A 12,384-nucleotide genomic window follows, 5' to 3' on the forward strand; every position below is an offset into this window, starting at 1 on the left:
GCATATCATCAGTCCCTCTGCACAATCCCAGTGCAGCTTTCTGCCCACAGTTCCTGTTCCTGCTATAATAAAATCACCTCTCCAACATTATATATCTTGAGAATTTGTTCTTGACCATTGGGATCGGCAATCCTGTATCACTGTGACAAGTCAGGACAGAACAGGAGACACAGAGTCCACCTGCGGCTGACTGAGGATGGAGCACTGTCCTTACAGTGTGCATTCACACCACCTACTGAACACCTAGTATGTGCCCCATGTGAGCCTAGGGATGTGGGACACTAGTGGACATGGAAAAGTCCATACGATCAAGGAGTTGACAGTTTCTGGGGAAAGAGAGAGGACACAGAATAAACATATAATAAAAATGGGAAAGCTTGTCCCTGGATACTGAGGAGGGGTGAGCGTGGTGGGGTGGAGCTGGGACATTGGAGGTGTACCCAGGGAACCCCAGAATTTGATGTCCCACAATGACATCCCAGTCCTGCCCAGATAGTGATGGAGCAGGGTATGAGCAGTAGGGGGGATGTGGCAGGGGTGTGGACTCTGTCCCAGTGAGACTAGGAGTTCTGAACAAGGGGATGATGATGAAGAAAGTCAGAGTCCTCATGACATAGAGGAATCCAGGACAGGGATGAGAGTTGGAAGGAGGGGAAGGAGGTGGGGTTCTTGGAACAGTGTGGGGAGGGGCCTCCACCAGCTAGGACAGTGTGAGAATCCATTTCTGATGCAGCATGATGTCTACCTCATGTTTCCAGGATATAGGATCAGCCCCTGATCCAGGGGACTATTGATCCGGAGTCCTTGGGATGCACATCCCTGCTTACTCTTGACTGACCTCTGATGAAACGTCACCAGTGCCTGTTGCTGTGGAGTTAAGTATTTCCTGTGCTCTTCAGGTGCCTTCTTTTCATAAGAATCTAATTCTTATTAAAGAATTAATAAAGAATTAATAAGATGTAATTTGGCAGATTAGCAGGAGAAAATCAAGTTTCATATCCTACATAGTGGGTATCCACACAGACGTGGAGAATTCCAAAGACAGTCAGGCACCATGACACTTATGTGAGTGAAGGAGAAGGGCAAGGGTCTGATGACCAAAGAAGAGAAAGTGCATTAGGGAGAAGGTGAGAGGAGTTGTTTGGAAAAGAGAGGTTGTCCTGCTCTGTAGATACATATCTTAGGTAAAGAGGGAGCCTGGTAATAGCTCTCTTCCTGGTACAAGCTGGAAGTTTTGGGGGATTATAGAGCTTTTCCTAAATCTGCTGAGTTTCATTTGTTTAAAGTAAAAATAATATTCATGCCAATGGGATCCAAGCTCAGGCAGCTTATCTTTAGCCAGTTGCCTCCCTTCTCTGACATTTCCCAAAGATACATGTGTTAAAACTTGTGCTAGCAGATTGTTCAGTTTTTTGACTCTCTCCTGACCATAGGCCAGTTTATTTAAACCCATTTCAGGAGGGGTTGATGGAGGTACATTCTAAAAGTAAGGCTTGTGGTTTAAGAAATCAGGTATTATACAGGAGACAGTTGTATGGGAAAAAAAGGATGGTAAATGATTGAATGAAATTGTAAGTATTTGCTGAGTTCTGAGGTCAACCAGTGGAGAAGATTTCTTGATGTCAAGCTCATGTCATCTTCAGGTAGAGTGACAGAAGGCCGTGACAATCTGACAGACTTTCCTGGTTTGTAGTTCAAATATGTCTGGTGATCTCTGTCCCAGAGAGCCACTGGCATGAAGACCACCTCTACCTGAGCCGCTGTGGTGACTTCTCTGAAGGTCTATCATTGGATTCACAGTTACCTTTCAGGACTTCAGGATATAAGCCAGTTTGAATGCACTTCCAAAGGTGGGAGAAAAAACAACATGCTAGTTTTCAGACTTGTAGCCAGAGATTTTAGGAAGCTAGAGAAAATCAGGATCAAGTTCAGGTTATAATGAACAGGAATCGACTCAAGTATTTACTCAGATGTGTCATTGAAATATATGTTTTCTCAACAACAAGCCTCATTTCTACTAAATATAGTTGCAGCAAGCATGGCTCTTGTTAAAATGTGATTTTCTGCAACTTTTGTGAAAAACCTCTGGACGAAATACTTAACAGCTCCCCCAGTATAGAAGCTAAGTCAAAACTTGTGCCAAGCCTTGTCATCAGACTTAGCCTGCAACACGCATACTCTTGGGTGCACTGTCTGTTCTTGAGGTACCCAAATATCCCAAGGTTCCTGCCCTGCTAGGACATGACCTCCTGACTAGCCTGGTAAAGCTGTTGCAAACTCTGTAAGAAGGTGGTAGGATGATCTTTCCAAGAGGTTTTACTGGATCTGTAAAGCCAACCTTAGTTCCCTAAATCTGACTGGTCATATCTGATTATGTGTGTATAGATGTATACAGATGCATATATCTCATTCAAATATGATATTCTACTCCTTGTTCGTTTCCCAGAGTTAGGAGTCTCTCCTGTTTTGTCACTGTCTCTAATTTTTCCCACTCATTTTATCTCCTTTTCCGCTAAGGGATAGTGGAAGGAGAGATGGGGTGACTGGGTGATGGGCACTGAGGGGAGCACTTGACGGGATGAGCACTGGGTTGTTTAGTATATGTTGGCAATTTGAACTCCAATAAAATATATATATTTATAAATATATTATAAATAAAAGAAAATTTATATATATAAAACCAGTATGGCATTCCAGTCAACATCTTGGTAATATAACCGATGTTTCCAGTTATATCTTATAAAAAAACAGAATCTTAAAACCTTGTGCTATTGTCATAAAAGTATAAGAGTGCTCAATGACAGATTGTGAGTTTTGCAAGGATCAGGTATGGAGAAAAGTTAAATAGTTTCTTTTCTTTTTTTTAAGATTTTGTTTATTCGAGAGAGAGAGAGAGGAGAGAGGCAGAGACACAGGGAGAGGGAGAAGCAGGCTCCATGCAGGGACCCGACTTGGGACTCCATCCTGAGTCTCCAGGATCATGCCCCAGGCTGCAGGAAGTGTTAAACAGCTGAGCCACCTGGGGCTGCCCAATTAGTTTCTTTTGTTCAGGAGTGAAGCAGAGGTCACTGTCCCACAGGGGGAAGGTGCTGAGGACCTGCTCTCAGAGCCAGTGTAAACCAGAAAGGGTTTGGGTTCCTCATCTGGGGTAAGGAGTGCAGGGCCTGGCTTCCTTTGAGTCAGCACCGGGGGGTTCACCACTGATTTGTGTTCTCTGATGTGGTTAGGATCTCTCCTGGCCTGGTAGAGACTGTCAGGTCCCCATTCTCTTTGTCCTGTTAAAATCCTCAACTACTGATTGGTTTTTTGTTGCTTGTTTGTTTGTTTTGTATTTCTTTTTAAATCTTAGGTAGATCTCCAAGATGTGTGCTGGTAAAGGAGAGACACTAGGACAGAGATCCCAGAATATAGCTGGGGACTAAAATGACTTCTCTTGTGTCAGGAAAGCTATATCTCTCACTGTGTTTTTTTTCTTTCTTTCTTTCTTTCTTTCTTTCTTTCTTTCTTTCTTTCTTTCTTTCTTTCTTTCTTTCTTTCTTTCTTTTTTTTTGACATATTGGACACCCTGTAGCTTTATCTGCTCACACTTCGTCCCACTGATGGGTCACCTGGATACCATAGACCCTCATGAACAGAGTGCATCAGCATGGTCCCTCCAAGATGAGCAGCACAGCCAAGACAGCTCTCCCCAAGGACGGCCTGCATCACCCTAGAGCCAGCGGGGGACAGGGTTTCTGTCTGCATCTTCCAACTTTGGGAGGGGCTCCTGGGCCCTGGGATCTCCACACCCAGTTTCCAATCCTTGTGCTCACCAGCGGCTCCAGACCTTCCCAGTAGGAAAGGATTCCTCTGACCTGGGAAGCCTTAGGGATGCCTGAGACAGGTTCTAGGGGTGGCTCAGGGCTCCCTTCAAGGTGAGGGAGGCTGGCTGATTACTGTGACTCCCCAGTTAATTCAAGATGAACTATATTTCATACCCTGTGGGAGAGAACAGTGATGTGACAGGATGCACCACAGGGGACACAGTGACCTCTAGAGCACTCTGGTTAGTCTGCATCAGTATGTCCTCTCAGAGGTACAAGACAGCCCAGAGGAAGCTCCTGCCTGACTCATGTAGGATCACTCAGGACCCCAGGGGGCCCTGCTCTATCACCTTCATGCCTGTGAGGACTCTTGGGGACTTGGGTGATTCTGTCTCCAGTCAATTGATCCCTCCATTCTGCTCTGCCTGCAGATCCCGCCCCCCGGATCTGCCCCACAGGAAAGTCAATAAGACGCTGGTGTCTGGAAAAGGCCTGGGGCAATGTGTCCAGGTGGCTACCCTCAGGGACCCTTGCTCTAAGTATGACTTCCCATTGTGCTCTTGATGAAAAAGGCAGTAAGTGCCTGAGTCCTTTCTCTGCCATCATTTCAGTAGTTATTTCTTACTGGACTTTCGCGTTTATGTCACTACTTTATAATTATCTATGGAAATAGATACTGTTTGTGTTTTTAGCTTTCCCCATTCCTTCTTTTTTCTTTGTATGAATATCATTCCTCATCTCAAAATTTGATAGATGTGAAATTACCTATTGTTTTCTAAAGTGTCAGGGATGCCTTAGTTTAATTGGAAGATCATGAGTATGATTGTTTTTCTGATAGGAGTTTAGGCTCTCAAACATGAAGAGAAAGGAAAGAAGAACATGCATGGTTTATCAAACCAACAATTTACAAGTAGTTGCAAAATGAATGGCAGGCATTTTGGTATCTAACACTTGGGCAAACAGAGCTCTGAGTCTCACATTCCCCTGTTCCTGGAGACTCCTTATGCTCCTGCTAGTCCTCCTTCTCCAGGTTCCTTCCCCAGCCTTCCAGGACCCTCTGATCCTCAGCAGAGCACAATGGGAAATTGAGTTCAAAATGGTCGATGAGGCTCACTTGTTCACAGAGTGTTGGGTTCATTTCTGATAAAGAGACATCCTTGGTCAGCTCGCCCTGGACTACTGCAGACATGGCCCCTTATTAACGAAGAGGGGAGCACCATCGTTACATCTGTCACATGGACTCTGAGATTCCCAGTGTCCTCATGGCTGGAGGAGTGACTGCTAGGATCCTCCAAAGACACAAGGAGCAATGTCCCTGGGGAGGGAAGAAAATGCCCCAGAGAGGGATTAGAGTTGAGGTGATTTAGAGGCTGGGCCAGGAGTTGGAGGATGTTTCCATCTCCTCATACAGCTGTCAGGATTCTCAGCGAGGAACTTTGGGATGGACGTCACCAGGGTCATAAGTACATGATTTGGTGAAAGATGTCTTCCTGTCAGTCTGTGTCCCAGGTCACCCTGCAGACATTTGTGTGTGTGAATTCTCAGCATTGTTCCTTTCAAGATCTCCCAGGTGACTTGCAGATTACTGTGGGGCAGGGAGAGAGAGGAAGCTGATTTACATAAAGCACTTGCTTATTCTCATAGGTGTGGAGTCATGAAAAGGTCCTGGGACACCCTTCTCCAGCCGAAGAGCCTGTGGAGCCCACCTCCAGTGAGGGTCCCCACAATGGCCTGGACGGTGCTTCTTCTCGGGCTCCTTGCTTACGGCTCAGATCAGGGAAATGGGCTCTGCATCTGTTCGGGGCACAGAGAAACAGGGATTCATGTGACCCTTGTCTCCCATAATAGCAGCTTTCTCTCTTTTTGGTTTTAGGTGTTGATTCTCATATTTTGGTGACTCAGGAGCCATCACTGTCAGTGTCTCCATGAGGGACAGTCACACTCACTTGTGGCCTCAGCTCTGGGTCAGTCACTACAAGTAACTACCCCAGGTATACCAGCAGAACCCAGGCAAGGCTCCTAGCACAGTTACCTACAACAAAAACAGCTGCCCCTCTGGGGTCCATGGTCGATTCTCTGGATCCATCTCTGGAAGCAAAGCCGCCTTCACAATCACAGAAGCCCAGCCTGAGGTTGAGGCTGACTACTACTGTGTTACAGAACATGGCTCCTCACATGGGAACAGCCTCACTCACCCACAACATTTCAGATAAGGAGGAAGTGAGACAAAAACCCCTGGGTCCTTTTATCTGGTCCTCTTCATTGAGAAGCTTCTGTGGAGCTTACAGTCAGGATCAGATCTGGTGTTGACCAGCAGGCTCTTACCATGGAGAAGGTCCACAGGGAGTTACCAGTGGTGGCAGGGTCACTTGTTGCCTATCCTGGGACCTGCAGCTGTCAAGTTCCGGAATAATTCTTTTTCCTTCCTGGTTCCTGCCCTGAGACCCTCATGAGAGGCTCTGAGTTGTGTGTTTCACACAGAATAAGAGGTGGCTTTGACGTCCAGTCCCCTAGATCTGTCAGCCATGAGGTTTGCACATGCACATTTACACGTGTCTGAGGACATTTGAAAGTGCTATGTACTGGAGGTTCCTTATGAGGCTCCAGGCCAGCTGTCACCTCACAGCCAAAAGAGGGCTGGACTGACATGTGGCTACAGCCTTGGCTCTCACCTTACAGGGGACTTATCCATGTGCATGAAGGGGGTTGAAACATTGCACTTACTTTCTGTCTCCTCCCTAGAATAAAACAGCAGCACCCATCCTGGTGTGCAATGGGTTTTCTCTTCACTGAATTACTCCATTCAGTTCATTTCATAGTTGAAAGTCGACTGCAATTATCGTTGTAGAAATAATTATGATTAGAAGTTTTCAAGTTTTGAGGATCCCTGGATGGCTCAGTGATTTAGCATTGCCTTCAGCCTGGGGCGTGATTCTGAGGTCCAAGATTGAGTCCTGCATTAGATTCCCTGAATGGAGCCTGCTTCTCTCTCTCGGTCTATCTCTCTCTCTCTCTCTCTCTCATGAATAAATATTAAAATATTTTTTAAAAAAAGTTTTCAAGTATTATTCCATTCATGGCATAGTTCACATTTCTTATTTCGTAAAATGCCCATAGATAAAAATTCTAAATTCTACTACAATTGATTGATTGAGAACTGACAATACATATGGTCATAAATAGGAGCCACACAATGTGTACATCCATCTCTACTTGTCTTTTCAGATAGTCATTAATGGACACATTTCTAGTTTGCACTGGGAAGTGAGACTGGATGTCTGGGTCCTTTGTGATGAAACGGGGAGCTCACTGGTCACTGCTGTGACCCCTCCTGCCATGTTCTTGCTGAGAGGAGGCTTCCCATGAGCTGGGTCGCCCTGGGTGTGAGCTCTACTTCAGGGACAACCAAAGGCCTTTGCAGCATCTGAGCAGGGCTCTAATGGTTAGGTTTTAGTTCCAGATGTTCATGTGCTTCCTTCCCTGCATCCTCCTGCCTAGGCCACCCTGTGGAGAACAGGAGGAGAGAGACCCTTAGATGGTCCATTTGAGAGACCCCTCCTCATGGACTGAAGCTGTTGGACTTCCCCAGGGGTGGAGTGTGGATGTGCCTGAGGTGCCCCTGCTCAGGGATGTTGGTGGCAGTGAGGGAGACTGGGCAGGGGGGTTCCAGCAGATCTGTAGATTTCAGGGTTTGCTGCATGATGTCCTGCACATGTCCCACCTCCATATCACTACTTTCTGTACTAGTCACAGGCAAAGGGCAGCTGGGGACCCTCCATCTCTCTCCTCATATGTTGAGTGTCTTGTCAAGGAAGGGTCTAATCCTAATACATACAGCAGGCCCTGATCCACCAGCACTCACACCTCCCTAGGCTGGTCCTTTCCACACCTCCTGATATGAATCTGGAGATTGCGAATGTAAGTACTTCTCTGGGTCAGTGGTGGCTGGGGCTCCATGGCCAGTTCCTATCATGACACAGCCCCTCTCTGTCCTCAGCGGTTCCCTGGACATATGTAGTAAATCCTCCATCTCTCAGGAAAAGGCCAGGGCCCCCTATGCATGACTGCAAAGGAGATGCAAGGAGAACAGTTAGGGTCTTTACCCTCACATCCTTTAGGGACACAGAAGGTCAAAGCTGAGGCAACGAAGAGATAAAATACCTTTATGAGATTCAGCAGGTTCTCTGCACCTCATTTCCAGTGTTCTGGGTCCCTCACTCTGAAAGCCATTAGAAAAAATGGGTGAAATGTATGTTAGGGGCATCCCAGGTGGCTCAGCGGTTTAGTGTTCCCTTCAGCCAAGGGACTGATCCTGGAGACCTGGGATCGAGTCTCACATCAGGTTTCGTGCATGGGGCCTGCTTCTTCCTCTGCCTGTGTCTCTGCCTCTCTCTCATAAATAAATAAATAAATAAATAAATAAATAAATAAATAAATAAAAATCTTAAAAAAAAGAAATGTATGTTAGACATCTCTAACATATTTTTGCCTTTTTTCTGTATATAAATAAAAAGTTCAACACACAAAAACATACGGAAAGTAGGAATAAAAATATATCCTCTTCCATCCCCTGCATTTAAGAACACAAAGCTGGACATTTGTACTATAATGGGTCCATCTGGCTTGTGAAACTTTTTGCATTGAAGTTTTGGTTATGTGCTGTCTATAGTTTTTATTATTCTATAAAGAATAATGGAAAAGATACTCAAATTACTTGTCTTTTACTTTAACAGCTTGAGAGTCAAGATAAATCACCTCCATCGCATCACCTCAGCAGGATCCTCCCCATACTAGCACTACAGTGAAGCAATCAGAGAAGGCACCATGAGGATCCGTACTTCTGGACAATAGGACGTGCTCCCATTCAATCAGGTCTGATCTTACAACTGAAATGTCCTGACACACTACAACAGACAAGTATAGGAAGACTTTTGAAGGTTGATTGAAGAAGGAAGACTTCAAACCAATTGAGGAAAACACAGCACAGCAGGGAGAACCTGGGGTTCCTTCTCTTGTATTATGTCTCCTACATGTAAGATACGAGGCTGTAAGTTCCTCCAACCAAGAACTATCCAGAGGCTGAGAGCCATAAAATCAAGCCAAAAACCACCCAATCTCCAAAAGCACCAACTCTCATGGTCAGAGGATATTGAGATAAGTTGGCCTAAGGGGAGGAAATATTTGGAAAAACCTGCCCACTGCTTGCACACACTAATGAATCCCCCAACTGTGCCCTCATGCAGGGTTCACTTTATTGCTCAGCAGAGTCATGGTGTCCATAACCTCCTGGCAGAAGCAGGGAATTTCCTTTTGCCCACTTGCCATGGTGTAAACTACTCAGTAGATGGCTTCGCCTCTATCCCATGAGAACATCAACAATTCTGGGCAAGGCAGGGCTAATTGGCTACTTTGTGCTCCAGTTCTTCCCAACCATAATTTTGGCATGTCCATGATCCCTGGGTGGCTCTGGGGTTTAGCACTTGCCTTCAGCCCAGGGCATGATCCTGAATTCCTGGGTTCGAGTCCCACATTGGGCTCCCTGCATGCAGCCTGCTTCTCCATCTGTATTTGTCTCTCTCTCTCTCTCTCTCTGTCTCATGAATAAATAAGAAAAATCTTTTTTAAATTGGCCTTGATCCCCTGGTAGGATTAGAGCTGAGACTAGTTGTGTGCAGTCTCTGAGTGATGAGGCACATGGAATGAGGGAAGCAGATGTGAAGAGGCACTGAGCCATGCATCAGATGCCCCAACCTGGGTAGAGCCCCCGAGGTCCCAGTGCTGTTTCCCTGACACCCTGTGGGAGAAAACAGTGATGTGACAGGACACACCACAGGGGACACAGTGATCTCTAGAGCTCCCTGGTCAGCCTGCATCAGTATGTTCTCTCAGAGGTATAAGACAGCCCAGAGGAAGCTTCTGCCTGACTCATTTAGGATCCCTCAGGACCCACGGGGGCACTGCTCTATCACCTTCCTGCCTGAAAAGACTCCTGGGGACTTGTGTGATTCTGTCTCCAGTCTATCAATCCCTCCATTCTACTCTGGCTGCAGATCCCCACCCAGGTCTGCCCCACAGGGAACTCAATAGGAAACTGGTGTCTGGAGAAGGCCTGGGGCAATGTGTCCAGGTGGACACCCTCAGGGTCCCTTGCTCGAACTATGAATTCCAATTGTGCTCTTGATGAAATAGGCAGTAAGTGCCTGAGTCCTTTGTCTGCCATCATTTCATTTCTTATTTCTTTCCTTGTTTATGTCACTATATAGTTATCTATGGAAAAAGATATTGTGTTTTCAGCTTTCCTCATTCTTCTATTCTCTTGAGTATAGATACTGCTCCTCATCTCAAAACCCAATCGTAATGAAATTACCTATTCTTTCTAAAATGTCAGGGATGTGTTCGTTTAATAGGCTAATCAGGATTATGACTATTTTTCTTAGATATGAGTTCTGAATCTTAAAATGAAGAGAAATGGGAAAGAACATGCAGGATTTATCAAACGAACCATTTACAAGTAAATCCAAAATGAATGCCAGTCAATATGGTATCTCACCCTGGGAAAAACATGAGGTCTATGCCTCATCTTCCCCTGTTCCTGGAGAATCCTTATGCTCCTGGCAGTCCTCCTTCTCCAGGTTCCTTCCCAGCCTTCCAGAGCCATCTGATCCTCAACAGAACACAAAGGAAAATGGTGTTCAAAATCCTCCATGAGGTTCACTTGTTCCCACAGTGTTGTGTTCATTTCTGATAAAGAGACATCCTTGGTCGGCACCCCCTGGACTCCTTGTAAACACGGTCCATGATTAATGAAGAGGAGAGCACCATCGCTACAGCTGTCACATGGACTCTGAGATTCCCAGTGTCATCATGGATGGAGGAGTGACTCCTAGGATCCTCCAAGGAGACAAGAAATAATGTACCTGGGGAGAGAAGAATATGTCACCCTGAGGGTTTAGAGTTGAGGTGATTTAGAAACAGGGCCAGGAGTTGGAATACATATCCATCTCCTCATACAGATCTCAGGATTCTCTGAAAGGAACTTTGGGATGGAGGTCACCAGGGTCATAGGAATGTGATTTGGTGAAAGAGGTCTTCCTGACGCTCAGTGTCCCAGTCATCATGCTATCATTGGTGTGTGTGAGGTCCCAGCATCTGCTCCTTTCAAGATCTCCCGGATTATATGCGAGTTACCCTGGGCCAGGGGAAAGAGGAAGCTGATTTGTGTGAAGCACTTGCTTATTCTCTTAGGTGTGGAGTCAAGAAAAGGCCCAGGGACACCCTACTCCAGCCAAAGAGCCTGTGAGACCACATCCTGTGAGGGTCCCCACCATGGTCTGGATGGTGCTTCTTCTTGGGCTCCTTGCTTATGGCTCAGGGAAATGGACTCTGCATCCTTGAAGAGCACACAAAATCAAGGTCTCAGGGTGACCCTTATCTCTCATAACAACACCTTTCTCTCCTTTGTTTTAGGAGCAGATTCTCAGACTGTGGTGACCCAGGAGTCATCAGTCTCAGTGTCTCCAGTCGGAACAGTCACACTCACTTGTGGCCTCAGCTCTGGGTCACTGACTACAAGTAACTACACCAGCTGGTACCAGCAGACCCAAGGCCAGTCTCCTCACATGCTTGTCTATGACACAAGCAGCTGTCCCTCTGAAGTTCCTGATCACTTCTCTGGATCCATTTCTGGGAACAAAGCCGCCCTCACCATCACAGGAGCCCAGCCTGAGGACGAGGCTGACTACTACTGTGGCATGCATGATGTCAGTGGGAGCAGCTAAAATTACCCACAGCATCTCAGATAAGGAGGTAGCCAGTCAAAAGCCCCTGGGCCCTTGTCTCCAGCCCTCATCATCGAGAAGCTTCTGTTGAGCTTAAAGTCAGGTGTATGACAGTGATAAGAGACAGCTAAGCACAGTGACAGAGGCAGATGAGGTGGGGGGCATAGTCCTGGGGCCATCATTCCCGAGCAGGGACACATGCCCTAAGGTAGTGTACCCTTTACTGGTGACCGCAGTAGAGCATATTCCCTGGGGATGCTGGCATGAAATGGTGCCTCCCTGTAACGCTTTCCTTTCTTAGTCTTGATACCAATGGATTCTCGAAAATGCTAGATAAAATGTTTATTAATACGAATTATTCTTAACATCACTAAAACTTTTTCCCTCATAAAACATTTAGAGCACAGATGAAATCCATACAGGTGAGAGCACACACCATGATACTATGTTTTAGGAAATATTACATTTATATATTCCATTTTTAAAAAGATTTTATTTATTTATTCACAAGAGACACACACACACAGAGAAGGGCAGAGACACAGGCAGAGGGAGAAGCAGGCTCCACACAGGGAGCCCACTGAGGGACTCGATCCCGGGACTCCAGGATCACACCCTGGGTTGAAGGAAGGCACTAAACCCTGCCACCCAGAGATCCCCAATATTTTCCATTTTTAAGAATTTGTTTTTCACTAACCTCTACATACAACTGAGATCAATAATCCTACGCTCCACTGACTGAGCCAGCAAGGAGCCCCTATAGATGCATATTTTCTTCTTTTATTAAAGATTTTTTTATTTAT

At 46.0% G+C, this 12,384-nt stretch overlaps 1 gene segment (V, D, J or C); it reads left to right on the forward strand.

Annotated features, from left to right (window-relative positions):
- Positions 1–11,679, forward strand: part of LOC144299095 (immunoglobulin lambda variable 8-61-like) — a 343,361-nt gene extending 331,682 nt beyond the window's left edge. Inside the window, 1 exon segment of the V gene segment in view lies at positions 11,271–11,679. Within this exon segment, the coding sequence occupies positions 11,271–11,581 (311 nt within the window).
- Positions 11,680–12,384: the final 705 nt, after the last annotated feature.

This window comes from Canis aureus, chromosome 27 (genome assembly GCF_053574225.1).
Source record: "Canis aureus isolate CA01 chromosome 27, VMU_Caureus_v.1.0, whole genome shotgun sequence".
Classification (NCBI taxonomy): Eukaryota; Metazoa; Chordata; class Mammalia; order Carnivora; family Canidae; genus Canis; species Canis aureus.